Genomic DNA, 22486 nt, shown 5'->3' on the forward strand with positions numbered 1-22486 from the left:
AGCATCATCGATCAGGTCGAAAAATATGTACGGAAGGGGTCTGAAGTTGCAAAAAATTTCAGTATTGCACAAAGTACGGTATCAACACTATTCAAGCTAAAGAAAAAATGGAATCGGAAGAGAAAATTGAATCTAAACAAAAAGCATATAAGGTTGATCGGAATCGAAAAGTTGGAGCGGATAATGATTTTTTTGCCTTATTAAGCCAGAGAGAATAATTTACATCTCTCAGGTTCTATTCTTCGGAAGAAGGCTTGCTAATTTGTCCAGCAACTGGGAATTCTCAACTTTGAAGCACAACCAACATGGGCGAAAGCAATAAACTACCATTGCTAGTCAATGGAAAGAGTAAAAACCCACAATGTTTCAAAAGGAAGAAGTCATTACCAGTGATATACGAGAGCAACACCAAGCCTGGATGGCCTTAATGCTTTTTAAGAAATGGATCATGCAGCTTGACGAAAAATTTTCCAAAGAAAATAAAAAGATATTATTTCTGGAATTGAATGTAATGGTAAATAATGTATCATACTAATATCTATTTCTTCTCAAAGGTGGTCATGTTCGTTGATAACTGTACAGCGCATCCAAAATCTCTCCGACCAAAGCTCAAATCGATAAGTTTACAATTTTTCCACAAATTTTTACATCCGTAGCTCAGCTGCTGGACTTCGACATAATCAAGAACCTGGATCAGTAATATCGCCATTTTCGATTAATTAGTTCGATTAGTTAAACGAAGACTGCAAGAAATGGAAGATGTTTGTCCTTTTTGACCTTCATGTTATCCAGCATTCTTACTGTATTTAAATGCACTCAGGGACCCTTCAGATACACCGGTATTGGATGCAATTGAAATACTTTCACCCTCTAAGATCAATAAGATCAAACCTGAGACTATTTAAAATTGCTTCAGGAAAGCCGAATTTTCCTTCCTTCCGATGACATAATTAATGCGTCGTGAGCTTGCTGATGTCGACAATACAGTACCGTTCGATTGGTCAACGTCCTTTAATGATTAGTGCGTAAAGGACCAAAACGTGATTTGCTGTGATCTGATGCCAGATATCGACACTTTCTAGTATGTGTTGGAAAAGCTGAGAATAGCGCTGAAGATAGTAATCCTATCGAGTTGGAGAATATTCAGGGAGGTTGAGTGTCGAAATTACACCAATTACTCCTTCGAACGTTAAATCAAACTTGAAGAATATGTCCGGAATACTGAAACCAACTGAAAATGTTCCTGTGAAACTATTTGAACATTTCTTTGTGATTGAACAGTTCCTGCGTGATCGTTACAATTTAGTTTGAATAACATACTTAATCAATATTTTCTTCGTTAACCTAGTTCCTTATACAGGTCGGACTCGATTCTATACGACTCGATTATACACAATTTTGGTTATGACGTAAAAAGAGTTTTGCAATGTTTTGATCTATTTTTTTTTTAAGTTTGGAGATGACGATTTACTTACCTCAAATAACTGGAAAGTTCGAAACTGCACTGTCAAGGAAACCTTATTTCTATAGTAGATGATAGTGTGCGTATTCGTTTTGGTGAAAAAGTTCAAGAGCTTTTTTTTATAAATTCGATTAGTTCAAAAATTGCTTGTGGGGCAAAGATGCGCAGTGGCTGTGGGGTAATAGTTCGCACTAGCGTTTTGCTCTGAAAAAAAATCATGAAATGTTTTCAATAAAATTTTTAGCGGAACCCACAAGAAGAAAACTGATTTGAAGAAATGCACTTCAGAAATGCTCAAATGGCAGAGGCTTTGGGAGGGAGTCTCGAAGCGTCGGATTGCGGCAGACCTCGGTATTTTTGAATCAGCTCTGAGGAAGAGGCTCATATCAGAAAGTGAGGAAGAGGCTCATATCAGAAAGGCTCATATCAGAAAGTGAAAGTGAAAGAGGCTCATATCAGAAATGTCTTTTATTGACATTTCTACTTCTGCTGGGATGTGTCAGCGAGCACCTAGGGCGGTTCAGATAGGTATTTACGAGTGAGCAGTCTGAGGATCTGGCGGACCACTGCAGGGCACTGGACAAAGCTTTCTATGCTATGACTCTCAAAGATTTACGGCGTCTAGCGTTTGATTTTTCGGAAGCCAACAACCTCCAGTACGAAATCAACCAAGTTACAAAACTGCCAGGAAGAGATTGGGAGACTATCTTCATGAGGAACCATCGTCTGTCTCTTCGAACCCCACAACAGCACAACGAAGCAACAGTGCTCCAAGGCAAAGCGTCGGAATCCTCAGAACCGGAATCCAAGATGAGGAATAAAAATATACAATTGCTTAAAAATAAGTCAAAATGAATATCAAATGAAAAATTTATTTATTATTTTCACCATGCATTCTATACTCGCGAATTACGTAAATAAAAATAATTTCTGTTTGTTAAGTTTGTTAATAAAAACAAATTCTGTTTCAAATGTTGGACATTTTCGGATATCTTATATTGTCAGTCTCCTCCCTCCCAAAAATTTCCACGTGGTATGTTCGACCATAACACCCACTCTTCTCCACCCATAAAAAAACAGAGAACATCCTCCTCCTGCCTACTGGACGGTGCCTACACTCTCTGATAATGATGCTCCCGCTTCTGATGATAAAGCATTTATTTTTGGTATAACTTATCTCAGAAGTTCAATTCAATAAGTGCGCACTTTTGTCCCCACTATGTCACAATTTGGTAAGCAAACGTAATTTTATTTGCTTTTATTTTAAGAGTTATTGGACGACAACAGTTAAGTGCGCACCATTGCCCCGCATTACTCTATGTGTAAATTTACATAAACAATTGAGGGATTCTCTGAAATGGTTGCGGATGCTATTTTCATTCATATTTTCTTTATATTTTCGTATATTTTCTATTGCTAGTTGCTGGTCTCTCTATAGCAAAAAGTTTGTAGTATATTAGTTAAAATCCTTACATTCAGACCCACATTCAGACCACCATTACAAAATTTTTATAATTCCCGGATCTGACTACGATAAATTTCCGGGCAATCGGTATCTATTTGTTTCATATACAAATCTGATACTGACAACTCTTATACAAAGCAAAATCACTGTCGAATATGATCATAAGAATCTGATGAACAGGAAAAACCGTTAAAAATAGTATTTCATGAAATTAAACCTTTTGAAGGCTCTCACGTAACCAGGACAGAAAAACCAACTTCTCCTCTGAATGATGTCAATAAATGAATAACGTGGAGGCGAATGAAAAATCACCTATTCAACTCCATTTCAATAAGGAAATGTTAATGAATGGCAATGACCAGAGGAAGTGTAAAGCCTCTATAATACAAAACAAATGCAATAATTTTCTTTTACCGAGAGAGAGTCCCCAACGAACAATCATTAGCTGTTATTAAACTAGTTAGTTGAATAATGGTCGAACAATAGTATTTAGTGCTTATTAGTGCTTATTAAGACGATATGACTATATGTTGTATAAAAGGTTATTCAGACGAAATTGAAGCTTTTGTTCAACCATTTATGTATAGCTGGACAATACGCCAATGAAAAGTTTTGAGAGTGCTTTATTTGTTCAACAACTCATGAAAAGGCTGAACAGACGCAATATAAGCCTGAAATATAACTTTTATTCGACTATTTACACTCTGCCCACCCGACACGAACCGATCATTAGCTGTAATAAAATTAATCAGTTTAAAAGTGAACAATAAGATCAATAATCAATAAGAAAATATGCTGAACCATACGTTGTAGATAACATCAAATTCATTTATAACGAAAGACTGACTAACATCAATGAGCATGAATCAATTGGATCAGGATCATAGATCAGATGTTGAAACAGAGGAACTTGTATCAGAGGTGGAAGTGTTTAAGACGCAGATGAAGGGCCTATTCTCTGACTTGAACTCTTCGATGCCTTGAACATTATTCTCAGATATTCTCTCGATGCATTTTATCCTAACATCGAGATGGCGCTACGAAATTTACTGACGCTTCCAGTTACAGTGGCATCGTGCGAGCGCAGTTTCAGCAAGCTTAAATTGATTGAAAAGTATCTGCGTTCTAAAATAAGCCAAGGTCGACTCAATGGCTTGGCAATTCATTCGAACGAGAAAAAATCGCCAAGACTTTGATTTTGATGCAATTTTGAACCATTTAACTTTAGCTAAAGCACGCAAGGCAAAGACTTGGCTAAAGAATAAGCGACGCTGGTAATGATATTTCTAGCCTTCTAAATACGAATAAACTGCTCAAAGTGAACATTGAATAGTTTTCCTCATATTTTAACAAAATATCACAATCTCAAAACTAGTGAAAGAATCGAAAAAAGTGGTACTTTTTGGGGCGCCATGTTCATCGTTTGCCGGGGGCGCTGTCTACCCTCACTACACCGCTGCCTGGAAGAATGTAAAATCAAGACGAAATATGCTGAAATTCTCAAAAAAAATTTCTTGCAATCAATCGGATTGAATTTCATATATGCGAACCTAAATACTTTCTCAATTTTCAATTTAAACGAACTCGAAATATGAGTTTGGATCATTGTGTAGCTCTCAAACGGTCTTACATCTCAATCTTTGATTTAATGATTCTAATGCTGTTATGAACAGGAAGCGACATGTTAGTCCAAGCACAATTAGTGCCAATTTGGACACACCGAGTAAAAAAATTATGTTGATGAATAACAATAATGATTTGATGCAAAAAGGTAATTTGAAAGAAAAGGTGATGCTGAATAATAATAGCAAGCACATTGTAAGTTATGCGAATGTCGTTGCTCGTAAGACTCGTCCGGTGATTGTGGTGAAACCAGTTGAGTCTAATAAAAAGAGTGAAGAAACAAGAAAAATTTTAAAAACTAAATTAGATCCCAAAATACACAAAATAGCCAATTTCAAGAACGGGAAAGATGGCTCGATTATTGTTGAATGTGCGGAAGGGGATAATGTAGAAAATGTAAAACAAAGAATTGAAAGCAATCTTGGAGAGAGGTTTAATACGTTTATACCAAAACCAATTAAACCAAAATTATTGGGATGAGCGATCAATATTCCTCTGAGGTTTTTATCGATTATTTAAAAAGTCAGAATGATAACATTTCTATCACTGATGTTAAAGTTGTTGCGAAGTATGAAAATCCACGCTTGAAATATAATAAATATAACACGATTATTGAAGTTGATCATGACACTTATGGCCACCTGATGACTGCTGGTAAAGTAAGTGTTGGGTGGGATAAATGTAATGTGATTGAAGCCTTTAATGTTTTGCGATGTTTCAAATGTGGAGAATTTGGACATAAGAGCACCGACTGCAAAAAAGAACAAACATGTTCAAGATGTAATGGAAAACATAAAACATCTGAGTGTTCATCAACAGAATGGAAATGTATAAATTGCTTGAAAGTTAAAAAGGAACAAAAAATGAATTTGGATGAAAATCATCCAACTTATAGTACACAGTGTCCTGTGTATCGGAGATTGCTGGAGAAGCAAAAAAGCAACATTTTTCAAACTAAATAGCAATTTCGGAAAACTACATGTGAAAGTAAGTTTTTTTTTATCCCATTTATTTATTTAAGGCTCATTAGCATTTCAGCTGTAACAGAGCCGAATTTTAATCGTGTACATGTAACATGGTTATCATATCTATAATTAGCACATTACACAGTTGCCGTTCGCCAGTATTCCTTCTATACCATTACATATGGTACATTCACACAGTATCCATTTAGGCGTAAGAGTATTCTTTCTGTTCTTCCATTATCCAATCCAGTTGGACCACCGGACAGCGGAGACAGTTGATTGATCATTGTTGAGTTATTTATAGAACAGCAGCCCGATGTGTCTTGCAAAGCAGAGCAGTTGCATGGATGAATCGATCTTATTTCGACCGTTGATCGATCTCCATCGCTGATGATTGTTGCGTGGACGTAGTTATTCTATAACAACACAAAGATGGTCAATGAGGGTCCTGAGTTTTGAACTCACGATCGATCGCTTACTAAGCGAACGCGCAACCAATGTGGCTACGGAGACCCCCTAGTGAAAGTAAGTTGGCAATAATCTATTTGAATATAGCTGGGCTTTGTACAAATTACGCAGAAATGCGATTACTTGTAGAAAACGTGCGTCCTCAGATGGTTTTTCTTTCTGAAACTCACATAGTTAATGAAGAATCATTTGACCAGTACAACATACCGGGTTACAAAGTTGTTTTTTGTTTGTCGCACTCTAAACACACAGGAGGTGTTGCAATTTATGCAAAAGAATCAGTTAATTTCAACATTCGGTTAAACGAAGCTGTTGAAAATAATTGGTTCTTGGCTATTTCAGTTGAAAGGGGCATGCAGATAGGAAATTATGGAATTGTATACCATTCCCCTAGTTCCAGTGACCAGCGATTTATTGAAATTTTGGAGAACTGGTGGGAAAATATCGTTGATTGCAGTAAATTAAATGTAATTGCTGGTGATTTTAAGATTGACTGGCTCAATGTACGAAATTCGAATCAATTGAAACAATTATCGCATTATTTCAACTTGAAACAAACGGTTCTCGAAGCTACTAGAATTTCTAAACATAGTAGAACTCTGATTGATCACGTCTTTTCAAATTTTGCTACTGTTCATTCTTCGACCGAGGCCAAATTTAAAATAACTGACCATGAGACAATTTTTGTTTACATTGAGAATGGACAGCATGACAGTGATGGAAATAAAGTAAAGATCAAATGTTGGAAACGATATTATAAAGAAGCCATGTCTCAGCTTGTGTCGGCAAGCCTGGATTTTGTGGCAATGACTGGACATCTGAATGATAAAGCAGCTGTTCTAACTAATATTTTGAGAGAGTGTACGAATAAATTAGTAGTTGAAAAACATATTGATTTGAGCAATTCGAACAGCTGGTACTCTTTGGATCTGATGCGCCTCAAACGCAAAAGAGACAAAAAGTACAAAAAGTTTTTGAGAACTAATTCAGAAAACCTTTGGAACATGTACACCTTAGCGCGGAACATATATTCACGGGCCTTGAAAAAGACTAGATGTGAATATATACAGAGGAAAATCGATGAACATCAAAATAATAGTAAAGGACTATGGAGAATATTAAAAACATTATTAAATTCGAAAAATAGTATTATACCGCGTTCCATAGTTTTCGGAGGGTCAGAAGAACAGTCAGACCAAACTATTGCAGAGAAATTTAACAGTTATTTCGTTAATAGTGTTCTGCTGATCAAGCAAAGTATTGCGTTGGTCAGAGAACCTGACGAAATAATACAGCCGATTACTATCAATAGCAGACTAGATTGTTTTTCACCTATCACTTTTGTTGAATTGAAAGGTATCTGTTTTTCATTGCAAAAATCGGCTGGTACCGATAATGTCAACGCGAAAGTGGTTCAAGATTGCTTTCACATCATTGGACACGATCTGCTGGACCTGATAAATGACTCTTTACGAACTGGGCACGTGCCAAAGGTTTGGAAGGAATCCCTTGTGATTCCAATCCCCAAAGTTAATGGGACGGATAAAGCCGAAGAGTACCGCCCTATTAACATGCTGCACATATTAGAGAAACTGTTACAACTTGTTGTGAAAGGTCAGCTGATACATTTTATAGATAATAACAGTTTGCTAATACCCGAACAGTCGGGATATCGAGAGGGACACTCTTGTGAAACCGCGCTGAATCTGGTATTAGCAAAATGGAAAGAGAATATCGAGGCGAAAGAGACTATATTTGCGGTATTTCTGGATCTTAAACACGCTTTTGAAACAATTTCTAGGCCCTTATTGTTACAAACACTGAAGCGCATTGGAATTGTAGGGATGGCGTACAAATGGTTTGATAGCTATTTGTGCGATAGAACTCAAAAGACTCGTTTCAACGATTTTGTTTCCGATCCCATTGGTACCTCACTCGGGGTGCCACAGGGAAGTGTTTTAGGGCCCATTTTGTTTATTTTATACATAAATGATCTGCGACGAGTTTTACGATATTGTGACATTAATTTGTTCGCGGACGATACTGTCCTGTTCATCGCAGCTAAGGATATAAAAGAAACCGCGGAACACATAGACGAAGATTTGCATTCTCTGGCTCAGGGGCTTAAATTTAAACAATTAATGTTAAATGTTGGCAAAACAAAATACATGCTCATTTCTGCAGCAAACTCCAGTATTGACGTAAATTTTGAAATAGATGGTGAGACATTAGAACGCGTGAAAGAAATCAAATACTTAGGAGTTATTATTGATGACACGTTAACTTTCACATCAATAATGTCATCAAAAAGATTGCCAAGAAGTACGGCGTTTTGTGTCGTTTGAAGAAAGAGTTGATAATAAACAGTAAAATTAAATTGTATAAATCATTGATTTCACCGCACATAGATTTTTGCTCGTCGATCCTATTCCTTGCAAATAATACACAATTAACGAGATTGCAGCGTTTACAAAATAAAGTAATGCGTTTGATTTTAAGATGTAGTAGATACACTTCCTCTAGTTTGATGTTGGACGCGCTACAGTGACTATCTGTGAAGCAGAGAATTTATTACATGACAATGGTGTTCATCTTCAAAATTTTGAACGATATGCTGCCTCGATATTTGTGTGATCGAATTGAGAGAGGAAGTGATGTTCATAGATACAATACAAGAAACGCGAATGATGCAAGAACACCCAACTTTATGTTTAGTAGGTCGCAGAACTCGTTGTTATATAAAGGTATAAATATCTTCAATTCGATGCCCAGAGAAATTAAACGTGCGGCAACAATGGCAGAGTTCAAGAAAATGTGTATTTCACACGTAAAATCTGTTTTGTAAACAGGTTTTTTATTTTTTTTCCTAAATCATTCATTTATGTTTCAATTGATAAAAATTAATAAAATTTATTTACAGGTTAAACTACCATGTTCGTACTGATGATGATGTTTTTTTTTTGTTTTGTTTATGTATATTGTAAAAAAAAAGTAATAAGCGTTGTCTACGAGAGTTTGAGCCTCGCGCGCGTTTGGTCGGCCTGGACTATGTTAATGGAACACTGGCAGAACACTGATAAATAATGAAATTTTTATGTGGGTCTGAAGTGGAAACTGGAATGGGGATAGCTCATTCAGAATTGTCGTACACTATCTTATCATAAGATGGTTATATCGAGTATTTGTGAATGTGGCAGATCTCTATCATGTTCTAAGTAGACACTTTTAGATATTGGGTTCGATTCCCAATCTGTCAAGGATCTTCCCGGGTTGGAAATTTTCTTGACATTCCTTAAAAAAACTTTGGGTCTGAAGTTGGGATTATCATTATGATAATGTCGATAAGGATAGGACCATTGTTTTTCTTTTAAAGTTTTTGCCTATTTATGATGTTCGATTAATAGAAATTCATGTCTGCAACAGAGTCAGTTCGCTGTTTTGTTTTATAATACTGATATCCTAATTTGGTTCAATGTAAATATTATCTATTAGATAAATCGGCCAGTTCAAACCTTCGTAGGGGTATGAGGTGGGTCACCATCATCATCAATTAACATCGTTCAAGAGCCAAGCCTCTTTGATTGAAGAATTCAATAAATAAATCATAAGTCTGTACTATTAGTATCAATAAATTATAATGATAAACTAAACTATTTCGGCACTTGATTAATCATGAATAAATAATAAAAAGGATGCGTTGATCTTTCTCGGATTCATATCACGGACTTCAATTGTCTTCAATTGTGTTGATCCGTATTTACTATTTGATGTCTCATTATTATACGTGTCCATGAATCAAGATGATTCGGGTTTCACGATATCAAAAACTGAACTCTAGTTTGGATCTCCGTAGGGAATGCTTAATTTCTAAATGACTTACTTTGGTGCCTAAAAAAACGAAGTCGGAGTCGGAGTTTTCTCACGATAAATCTACCTCTGTTTGATTAAACCTTGACAAGGGTTCAGCCGACATTTCAAATAAGTAATTTAACACCACGCTACAGCTTGAATCTCAAATAATTTGTTACTATTCTTCTGACACACCGGTTGCCGTGCTGGTATAACCAGTGGGTATCCATTTCGTTATGATTTGTGGCCACTTACCTTCTGCTGCTCTGGGTAAGATTAATTTTCTCCCAGTCAACCGAGACCTGATCCGACTGATCTTTGGGTGCTAGTAGATGAAGATGGGTCTTCTTTCGGAAGGTCAGTTCTGGTGAAGCAATGTTTGGGTTTTATTACCGTTTGTTTTATGAAAGGCGCCCTTTCGTGTTGGGCGATTGCAGGCGTTTATTTCACATTTCAGCTATAGATTACAAAATTACAGACACAAAAAAATCATTCGATGTACAATTATTTTAAACGAGTACAATTACATTTATCATTACAGAGTGTTGCTCATAGTTACTGTACAACTAAAATGGTGAGTAGGCCAACTTGTTTCGTAGGGGGCATGGCAGAAGATGAATCACAACTGGCGGAATTGGATAGGGGTTCGTGGATGTGTTCGCGAAAATGGCAGAATATATTTTGCATTTCTGGGGTGGGATCATGACAAAATGTATTCGATGGGAAAATGGGTGGTTTTGACACCCACGATGTGCGCAGAGTCTCGCTCGAATGAGGAGTATTTGTTCGATCTGCGATTGCGCAGTTTCCCTGTGCCGAGAGTCGAGAATAAACGTGGAAGGGATGAATGAATTATTACGTTTTAGATAATCACAGTACTATACTATACACAGGCCGTTGTTAGATGATGAGTATGGATGGCGGATGCATTCGTTGATTTCTGTTGAATGGATAAGTTGTACATAAGCAGGAATTGAGAGCAAATTGAACATTTGCTTGCTTAGTCGCACTTTTCGAATAAATATCATAACTAAATTACTGGCGATCGGGTTACCGCTGCTGTCTTACTGGAATGGAGCATTGGGGAAGCGTGGGTTGTATCGCGTGGCGACCGGAGCGGACGGAATGTGGGCTCCTTCGGCGCGGTAACCGTTCTCATCGGCGATATAGGTAATGGTGTAAACCACGCCATCTGGACCGGTGTACGTGTAGGATCCCTGCATGACCTGAGCCTCTCCGGGTGTACCGGGGTTCTTCAGGAAACCACGCTGGTCTGCCCGGATTCCGTTGCTCGTTTCGTAGCTGTAGATGTACGAGCCGTCTGGGTTGGGCTCGAAGACCTGGCTCAAGATCACGGCTCCCGCTTCAGGGCCACCGTACGGCACTGGCCGAATCGGAACCGGAAGTGGACGGATCTGGGCGGAGGCGGCAGCAATAACAGCTACAAGTACGATCACCTGGGAAGTTAAACGAGGTAAATATATTTTATTAGCAATTTGATCTCTATTGAACTTCGCGCTCATCTTGATGAGCTCAAACGCATGTCTATTTTGCAAGGAATCGCTAATAAATTCGCGCACTTTATTTGCGGCCGAAGAGCCGAAGAGGCATACACTGATCTCGCTGATCCAAACAGCGCGGCCATATTGGGGCCAATTGGTGTCTGGAGAATCGTTACTCTAGCGATTGGAGATGTTGCACGGTAGATGATTTCACTATGCTTCGCAGTGACGAAAGACGCAATCTTTTTAAAGATTAAACGTGCAGGGCAATGGGCAGCTTCGAGCGGGGCCATTGCGAGATAAAAGTATTAAATTAGTTCTAATAGTTATGCAAATGGGGAGGAGGCAACTGACAAGCGGATGAGTTCGTGTGCTTAATACATGGCTGTGTGATCGGCGGGGCGGTGAATAGTATTGGAAACCGATTTATCAGCCGATGATTGACATTTGGTTATTCATTGAGTTTTATACTAATATAGAAGTGCATTAGAACAGCTCATTAGTAGAGCCGAAGGCTCGGCGAATCAATTACGGTAATTTATAATCACCTAGATAGCGACTAATAATCGCTTCTTAAAATGTTAATTGAATATTCTGATGTCTTCATAGTTTATTTCATGGGCAATTAAATGTAATTACAAACTGAGAACAGCTCGCAACAAATAGGTGTTCACATTTGGGTTGGATGACGGATGTACAATGTGATATTTCTGTAAATGTTGTTATCTGTTTCGATTTTCTCATTATTTATTTCCTATAATAATGGGATATATCTTACGAAAAAAAATTAAGACGAAAGTTAAGAGAATCATGAACGAAACATTTCCATTTCGTTCATGGTTCTCTTAATTTTCATCTTATTTTTTTCAAGCTCTGGTAAAATGGCTTGAATTACCGGATGACTCTATTCGAACATTATGTCGAAGACCTCTTTTATTTGATTACGTAAGCTATATAATGAGTATTTGGCCTATGAAAAAATCGCATATACCATCGTGGATAATCATGGAAGAGGCTTACAATTACAGGGAACATTTTATGAACACAATGTATATCACTAACAGGATAATAGAGTGTAGAATATATGGAAAACTGAAAATGCTCAAACTTAACCACAAAATTTTATTGATAATAGAGATTAATAGTGAGAGGAAAATTACATTCTTTTGTTTTTGTTAGGTCATAACTAGGTCATAAATTTAACTAAAACATTCGTCGACACACACATTTTTAAACGTTTCATAAATTCGACTTTCAACGTATAGCGATCGTAAATGGGTAAGCCTTCTAGAGCCTCGTTGCAACCATTGTTAAGTTTGTATTTGAGTGCAAAATTTAACTCATTACATCTCCAGAACTATGGTGAGAGTTTTCCAACAAATTCAAAGCAAACATGCTTCATGATTGTAGAAATCGATTTGTTACTTTTAGAATAAAAATATATATTTAAACATATTTTTCTAGAAGGATGAGTCTAACTAATTTAACTTATTTCGTTTCGTATCCGCAAGATGGGTCAAGGTGCTGAATCGAAATGTCTATACATCTGTTTTATAAAACATTGTTTGCAAGTCTTCGAATTCTGTACAATAAGTTCAATCTTCACTGCGTTTGAAAATGTCAAGTTTCGTTGCAAATAAGCACCATTTGCGGGAAGTTTTGATATTCTGATTTGATTGGAAGAAAAGTGCGGCTGAACCGCATAGAATGCGTGTGGAAGTTTGTGGTAACTCTGCATCATCGGATAGATTTTGTAAGGAATGGTTTGGAAGATTCAAAAATGGTGATTTCAGTGTTAAAAACAAAAAGCGTCAACCGAAAAAAAATGGAGAAGCAGAATTAGTGACATTACTCGATCAAGATTCGTGTAAAACGCAAACAGAGCTTGCAGAATCATTGAGAGCAACTAGACAATCTATTTCTAAACGGCTTAAGCCGCAGGATACATCCAAAAGCAAGGAAATTATGTTCCATACGAATTAGAAGCGAGAGATGTCGAACGAGAATGTTTGAACGTCTGAAATGTTACTTGATCGGCACAAAAGAATGTCTTGTTTGCATCGAATCGTTACCGGGAACGAAAATTGTATGCACTTTGACAATCTAAAATGCAAAAGATTCTATGTAAAGGCAGTTCAACCAGGAACATCAATGTCGAAGCTGATTATCTATGGTACCAAAGTAATGCTCTGATGGGATCAAAGGGATATAATCCACTATGGGCTGCTAAAACCTATTCAAACGATCAATGCAGACTTCAATTGATCCGTACGAAGCGAGAAATTGTCGAAAAACGTCCAGATTATGTGATCAGTCACGAGTCGATAATATTCCATCGTGACAACGCTGGACCACATGTTGCTGTACGAGTTAAAAACTATTTGGAAAAAAGTGGATGTGAAATTCTGATTCACTAGCCTTGCAGCCCAGCCCTTGTACCTTCCGACTGCCATTTATTCCGATATTTTTTTTAATTTTATAATAGTCATAGCTTTGTTTATTTCATTTTTTTCATACAATAATTATTTCAGCTACTTAAAAAAAACCTTATTCATTTATTATTAAATAAAAATCGATCCGAATTACTATTTAAAGAAATGTGTTTTTCATGCAAATAAACGGAACAAATTAAGTTGCATATCCAATAGTTAATTTCATGATATCATAAAACGGTTTTGTTTTCAAGGAATGAAAATTTTCAGGTCATTTTCATTATTGAAGGTGCCAAATGGACCAAAGAACAGTATTATTCTTATTCCTCAGAATCAGTAGCTTTATCAGAGAAATCTGGTTGCAGACTATTTTTCCATGTCACATACACCGATACCGGGTGTATTGGAAATACCATTATGGTATCGCTCAAATATTGGAAATTTATTTGTTTTATGAAGATGAATGTGTAAAAATAACATACAAAACAACCCTTTTTATTCGGCTTTCCTGACGTAATTCCTTAATTATTCACTACGCACTCTCACATTACACACATATTTAGCGGGTACTTAACTGCCCATGTTAGCATAGGAGACGTAACCACCAACACCATTAGTGTTGGGATCACCAATACCATTAGTTTTGTTTTTTTTGCCTACAAGCGTAACCATGCAAACTTCCAATGGAATAATCTGTCAAGTTCTATGATATTATGGGCAAAAAGAGGGCCTAGGAGATTTTGCGGATTTAAATATATTTTTTCCATTTGGAAAACACTTGCATCTATTTATGCGGACAATCAACCGATTCAATGAACATTTGTTCGCATAGCTAGACGTAATCACCAGGTTGCTCTGTCGGTAGCGTTAGTATTTACATTTCCGATAATAGTCAAAACGTCTCCGTCGGTAGCTTCAGTTGGTATCGGATAAAATCAAAGAGGTTTGGAAGACATTTAGTGAAATGTCTGGAAAAGGTGCTCTGGATTTGTTGCGAGTCGATGATAGTACTTTTTTCCTGAATACTCTGGGATATCATAAGAACAGCAGGTTCGTGTTTTTTCAATTATTGAATTTATAAAGGCAATCTGCAATGTTGGTAATTTTAGCAAAATGATTTACCGATATCACGATCAATCGCATAAGGATGGTGGAGTGACTCGCATCAACGGTATGAGTAAATGCTGAGTATATGGAATAATTCGAATGTTGAATCCGAGGAGTTATAATGCTAAGAGCCAATATTATTTTAATTTTACTACTGATCTGATTGTTCCATTATTTACTTGAAGATTCAAATGCAGAAATTTAGGTAATTATTACATTAAAAAACACAATTGCTTCTCTTTGTTCATCGCAGTGCAGTGTACAGGAAATAGTAATTATATGAGCAGCGTTTCAATTGTTTCTTATATTCATCTGTTAGGAAACACTAAGTAATAAGACACTATCGTGACAGGCATTTTGAACTCTGCAAAGAATGTGATTTAAATGTAGATTTAGCTTATAGCACATAATACTGACAATTGTTGATTTTCGAACGATGTATGAAAGCTGTATGGAACTACATATGTTATGCGGACAAACAATGATTTTTCAGAAACGTTTTTTCAAAATTGCTCAAATGTTTTCGAACAAAAAATGTTTGTTTGCATGTTGAGCAAACGTATTACCTTGCGTAGAATGTATAACGGCGAAAAAGTCGGTTTTGTTTATTTTGTCGCTTACGTCTCCTATACAAACATGGGCAGCTAAGAAAACGGCAAAAACCTCACTGAAAATAGCGCTTTCACGAGGAAACACTAGCCACAAAACGTAAACACAATGATCTACGCAATAAAGTAGAAAGTAGTGTGAAAGCTTATCACTTCAATAGCAACAAAATGATAATAACAATTCATTGAATATTAATATCAAAATCAATGCTCTGTTAAAAATATGTATTTCTACAGACTTTTTTAATCTTTTTGGAATCATGAATCTGTAAATACAGATTACAGATTTTTTGGGAATCATACAGAATATACAGATTTTTTTAAATAACGTTCCAATAATAATTATGGCTTGATGTTAATAATATTTTGTCCCATTTTACCTATTTTTTCATATAGTCTTTGAATTCGTTTAATTCTGATACAAACGTCTGCGGTATCGGTTAGCGTTGCAATGAATAAATAACACTGTTTATCTTTTTCTTATTAACCCTTTTCCGTACAACATCGAGTCTCACTCGTGAGTACTTGAATAACATTGGGCGCTAGAACGCTCAGCAGGCTAGTGAAATCACTTGATGTGTGACGTATTAAATAATACGGGAAGGGGTTAAAATACGGAACTAAAGAGAATGTGATTTTAAAAATGCGCTCAAACTGTTGTGGAAATTCGTTTGCTTTGAAACTTTTTATTACGAATTGAAAATATCTAAAAGAACCATCGAGACGATTTGACACAGGATTATGTTTTCGGGCAGCATATGGGTAGTACACATATATAAAAGTTATCGTAGCGTCACGAAAATTGTCAAATTTTGAGTTCTGTATTAACATTCTCTAATAATCTATTGCAATATAATTATAAAATTCACTTCAGTCAATGTGTTAAAATAGTGTGGAAAGTAGAGCTTTTAATACAGACTTTGGAGATTTTGGAAAGCATCTGAAGATATTTACGTCGGCGTTGAAGCTGTGGGAATAGAAACTACTGACCCCGACGAGAACAAAACAATAGCTTTTAACAAAAAAAAAATTTCAGACCAAAAACACATATTTTATTATGGTAACCCTGGAAGTATGTCAAATCTCTTGTTTATGAAGATAAACCTATATTGGTTCAAGCCCTAGAGAACAACATCACAAGTGTTTTTGTGAGATACCATCAGATATGCACATATTGATCATCTAAAACATAGCCATAGACAGCATTTGTATGAGATAATCTTCAAACAATAAATGGGAAGAATTGATTTCTAACCCTCAATAATAAATGTTATGTTTTCAAACATTTTCCTGTGTTTTTTTTTTGTAAAATAAAAACCAAACGCTTATGAAATCACCCTTTATGAAACAGGATGAAACGTATGCGTATGATGCCTAAGTTGCGAGTAATCATAAGTTTTACGTTTTTATAAACATTTTTCAAGTATAATATTGAAAATAGGCGCAAATAAAACTAAAACCACCTACTTCCAGTTGAATAAGTATTTGAAAGAGAGTTTTTTTGTAAATATCATTTTTGAAAATTGCGATTGTTAAAATTGAAAATATTGAAAATTTTTAAAAAATTTAATTGTAATTAAAGAAAAAAAAATCATAAAAATTTGATTTTCATGAAAGACAATATATTTGACGACGTCTTTCCGGAAAATATGTTTGGCTATTAGTCGTCCATACATCGCATAATGGGCAAAATTATTTTCTTTGAAAAAAAATCCAGATTATTTTCTTTAAAAATACTCATAGAACTATTTTTTTTGTAGGAGTTGCTGTTTTAAAGTTATATTTATGAAACTAAAGCACAACAATTCCAATGACAGCCAAGAGTAATTTTAGAGAGAATGAGAGATGCTTAAATGGATCTTAAATGGATCTCAACATCTATGAAGTTTGTATGCATTTTGGGAGAGGACTGGAGAAGACTGTTCGCAACGACAGCACTCGTTATTTGAGAACTTGATTGTTCATCGGTTTTACCCTCATTCTTTAAATCTTTGTAGTCACGACGACGAATCCGTTTCAAGAAGAAATACTAGAATTTCGTTCGATTTTGTTCATCCATTACATACTGCATAAGCATTGCTACCAATATTCATGAATGGGCATATTTCGTTGAATATATCATAAAATAATTTTGCTCATAATATTCCAGCGACCGTTGTGTAAATTTCACATTGAAAATAATTATTTCTGTATAAGAAGTTGAAGCCGGTTAATTTTACATGATCCGGTGTATTCCAAGGTTACGTTTGTTTATATTCATCCCAGAATCCGGAAGACGAATGATTTTCAAAATAAACTACGGATTACAAAACACAATTCAAAACCGTTGGACTATTTTTAGTGAAACCTTCATATAGTTTTTGGTATACGCTGATAAGCCATAGACGATTGACATCTTAGAAGACAAAATTCCATTACTGCTCCATTACCACAAAAATATCAATTTAATCAAAGAGTATACGCATATGCATTATATTGATCTCAATATGTTATCAGCAAAACATCAATTCACCACGTATTGATCAAAATGTGGATCGTCGAACCACACAAATTATTATGATATTAAAAACAGCCAGATTTAAACTTTTGAGGGACATTATTAAGAGGTCAAGAAAAGTCCAATACTACTTGTGAACAATTCTACGCCAAATCAGCCGAAAGCAGCCGATTTTGACGCGACCATCTCCGATTTTTTTAAAACATTGTAGTTAAGGTGTCAACTACCCAAAATCATAATTTTGTTAAAATTCAAATAAAAAAAATTAAAATGAAATGAAAATTAAATTCAATTTTTGAGTAAATTTTTTCAACGGTGTATTGAAAATGTTTATCCTCCTAAATAGGTCATCAATTTTCAATCAATTTATTCGTACATAATATTTTAATCAGAAATATGAAATTCGAGTTATGGTTTCTTTTACAAAAAACTTACAAACGTTACTAACACTTAAATGATTTATAGTTTCAAACGCGGTAATGCGGTCACTAAAGAATCAATTTGATCCTATATATATATAGGATATAGTTCATTCGGAAGGTAACCTAGTCAGGAACATGCATTGAGCAAATATGATAATGGATTAAAATCAACTTAACGATCAGAAAACATCCTTGCACTTAATATCCTCGCATAACATATTTGAAGTTATTGTCGTTATGAACTTTGGGGTTTAATTTTGCGCTTTCCACTGGTAGATTGCTCTTATCAAGGCACTCACGTCTATGTCGATAAGAACACAATATAAAGTAGTTCAGTTCATGGATCTATTGTCACAACAATCTTTTCCAATCACAACAATCACCAGATTTGCATTCGCGGTAAACTTGCGATTTACTTGAGCACAAATTATTTATGTATTCCTTTCGAAACAACCGCCAAAACACTTACGAATTTCATGGTACTGCTTCTCCTTTTGGAATGCGAGCGCGAAAATATAACACTTAGAATTTTTCGCCGAACCCCGAAACTGACTGAAACAGCTGATGTTCTACTGAGAGACGTCGGTGGCAGATCTTGATCACTAGAAGGCACGAAACAATATGATATGGTTCTTGGGACCGTTGTTCGTAATATATACCCTGCTCATCAACCGCTCGGAATCGGAATAGAGAGGCAGTGGCAGCTGTAGAATTAAAATATGGAAAAGAGATTATTATTAATACGCCGATTGTACGCAAACAATATCGCCAGTGCGCCAAGCACACCGACAAAAATTTGCCAGCAAAGCCCCTCTAGCACACACAACCGAACGCGGCTAAGAACAACGTGTGCACTACCTGCCAGGTGAGAGTACTAGCACATCCTCGTGGCGGAGTGCATCTACCCACCGGAGAGGGGGACGACCAAACCATAGTCGTCGTGATGATTATTAGTAGCATGCCGAGCGAAGGGAGAAAAGTGTGGCAGTAGCATCCGCCGGCAGCAGGGGCCAGGTGACGTATAGCTTAGTACTAACCACCTAGGCACAAAGGAGTATCGATTAGGCCCAGAAGCGTTGAAGAATCCCCGCACCACTACACAGATGCGGTGGAAACAAAACACAGCACGGATGGCTAGCTTCTACCGGGGGCGGCAAGTGTTTTCCGTCGTCCCCTCCTTAGAGTAGATCAAACCTGCGCCGCACAGGTTGCGAGAGAGAAAAAACAGGCATCAACTGAGCAGTTTGGATGAAGATTCTTTGGGTTTGGTTTCTCCGAACAAGTTGGCAGAGCACTGGACCAAGCGCCAGTGGAAAGTTGCATGTCCACAGTACACGCCTGCAGCATGCAGCAGAGGCGCTACCACATTTGACACGGTGACCTGGGTGATCCTTTGCGCTACGGAACGACCTATGATAGCTGTGATGAATCTCGAAGCGCGAAGCGAGCATTAGATGTTTACCTTTTTTTTTCTTCAGTTTGTGGTTGCAGTTAATGAGGAAAGCGTTAGGCTCGTAATAGGAAAATAATTAAAAGGGCAGTGGATAAGAAGATACACATGTGTATTATATCTGTGACGTTCAATCCAACAAGAGTAATTTCACAATGTATAGTTCTTATTTTGTGTTGAAGATATTATGAATGTTGCAGGTTTATTCATTTTTTGTATTCGAAAAGGATTTTCTCGACACGGAAATAGATATTTTAAATTAATTAAAACATTCGTTTGTTTGACTTTTGTTTTATTATTCTTGGTTTTTGAAATGGTTGTTGGTTTGAACCAGTTTTGTTTCTAAGTATTAATCTAATTGTGATTCTTGAGGGATTGATTTGAAATTTAAAAAATAATAAAAAGAAAAATCAAAGACGTAGTCCTACACCAAAAAATAAGAAGAGGGTTATATCTGTGACGTAGGACTAACGTTGGAATGGTAACCATTTGTTTGAAGTTACATCTGAATCAATTGTTAATGATGTTCTGTTCTTGTTTTTAAGGGACTTTAATCCGAAGGTCATTCGTCCCTAATTTTCAACGAATGAATGAATGGATATTTTGAAAGAACGCTGAAATGTTTTCTTGTTAGTGTTTGAGTGGATGAGTATAGATATAGAATTATTTATACAGGGATCCACAAGAAATTCAACTCTATTGAACCTGTGGGTGGTCCTGAACAGAACCAAGGCGCCTTGATACGGCCATAAGAAATAACTTCAACTTAGAAATAACTTCTAATTAGGAATATATTTTTCTGTTCAATTTTTGATTTATTGTTCAAAGATAGATAAACAAATAATCATACAATGGATAGTAAAAATATTCTTTGTTTTATTGTTTTGGAGCTCGAAGAAACGTCAAAAATTCTTGCCTCTACACTACAATACGCCTTTTGCAACAGCAATCGGAAGGCAACTCACCGTTTTTGATAGCGATACTTTATTTAATAAATAAAATTTAATTCAAATCTACTGAATACATTTTACATATCTGTGTTCACAATTCAGCGACCTCTTCTTTTCTAGCTTTTCAATTGACCTGTCCAACTTCCGTTTTGGTTATGCGCTTCACTAATCAGTAAGTAATTTTACAAAATAAAAGGTTTAAATTTATAGCAAAGAATTAATTGAAACTTCTATCACAAAAAAAGCCTTCTGCACGCCCAGATTCCTATATTTTCGAGCGGTTATAAGCACAGTGTCGACCGAGTGACGAAAAGTGCTACAAAAGTGCCGGAATTTTACCCCGCCTTGCCACCCGCAAACAGCACTGCCCTAAGCTTCTGCTATAATCACAATAAAACTACACGAATTGAGCGAATCGCTATCACAGCAGCTTTTTTTTCCTCATTGAACTGTCAAAACACAACACAACAGTTTTTGGAAAGAGAAACGATTTTTGTAAGTATTAAAAATTGCTTATATTTTCAGTTTAAACTCAATTTAATTCGTTTCAGATTGGCTTGATCGAACTCCCGAACTTCAGAGTAGACGGATAGGACAGGTGAGTAAGTTTATTTCACTGTTCTATCAGAAAAATCTGTTGTATTGGTCGGCAGAGACATAGAGGCAGTTGAATTATTAAAATAATTGTGCCGGATAATTTTCCCGTATCCAGGGATGTGACCGGAATAAATATTTGTTATCTGTTAACGAATATTTATTCCAGTAATATAATAAAAATAATATCGTTTCTATAGGCTATAATATTTTATATACATGTATACTATTTATTATTTTTATTTCAGTTTAATTTCACATTGCCTTTTATTGCTCCAGTTTCAACAGGCATCATAGTAAATACAGGTGAGTACAATGATTTATTTTTGTTGCATAGTTTTCATGTTTTTTGTTATGAACGGAATCGACCTAATAGTAAAAACGGTTCCTTGTTTCTGGTTTTTTCTAGACCAAGGAATCGTTTTTGTCATCGTTCCTATTATCTCTAACGTATAATGTACTTTCGTATTAATTATTTTATTTATGTTCAGGTTAATCTCGCATTGCCTTCCACCGCTCCACCGACAGACATTAATATTATTATATACTACACATACTTTTAACATAAATATATATTTAGATTTACATTATAAAACTAAGTGAATAACCGATAAGTTGATGATTGTATTTCAAGTTGCAATTGTATTTAAGTGTAAATTGCTTATTCTAGAAATAAAATACATATTTCTTACCAACGGTATTTCTTTCATTACATTTTATTTTCATTTCCTTGAAAAGAAACAGAGCCATAATAAGGGTCGAGCAGTTTTGCGTGTGGTCGACGCGGTGCCAGATTGGCCCAATGTTGGCTCATAATTGGTTGTCAAATACGAAGGGTAGGTCGACAAAATCATTGCAAAATGGCATGATATCGGTACCGTTGTCGACACCATTTGTTGGGACCAATTTTACACAACAAAGTAGACTGGGCGTTAGAGATGCTTTTTCCATAATGTCAGATTTTTTCACTCTAGTTTGCTGTGATCGTACGCAACCGCTTGAACAAAGGTAACTAGCTCGATGGTACCGTAACAACGCCCTTAAGTCAGACCGTAACTAACTCAGACTCGTATTGAAACAAAGTGTATATGG

The 22486-nt window shown here is 36.1% G+C and overlaps 1 protein-coding gene and 1 long non-coding RNA gene across 2 annotated transcripts; one reads left to right on the forward strand and one right to left on the reverse strand.

Moving 5' to 3' along the window:
• Nucleotides 1-10227: 10227 nt before the first annotated feature.
• LOC129778860 (cuticle protein CP14.6-like) lies at nucleotides 10228-19030 on the reverse strand. The gene is made up of 2 exons (XM_055786000.1): nucleotides 18870-19030; nucleotides 10228-11289 (listed from the first exon to the last, which is right to left on the reverse strand). Exons 1-2 carry the CDS (start codon nucleotides 18876-18878, stop codon nucleotides 10897-10899), a joined length of 402 nt encoding a protein of 133 aa, XP_055641975.1. The 5' UTR covers nucleotides 18879-19030; the 3' UTR covers nucleotides 10228-10896.
• Nucleotides 19031-21179: 2149 nt separating this feature from the next.
• LOC129775836 (uncharacterized) lies at nucleotides 21180-21959 on the forward strand. Its single transcript, XR_008743017.1, has 4 exons — nucleotides 21180-21295; nucleotides 21352-21398; nucleotides 21643-21700; nucleotides 21886-21959. It is a non-coding gene; the product is annotated as an uncharacterized LOC129775836 (long non-coding RNA).
• The last annotated feature ends 527 nt before the right edge of the window (nucleotides 21960-22486 follow it).

This window comes from Toxorhynchites rutilus, chromosome 3 (assembly GCF_029784135.1).
Source record: "Toxorhynchites rutilus septentrionalis strain SRP chromosome 3, ASM2978413v1, whole genome shotgun sequence".
NCBI classification, from domain to species: Eukaryota; Metazoa; Arthropoda; class Insecta; order Diptera; family Culicidae; genus Toxorhynchites; species Toxorhynchites rutilus.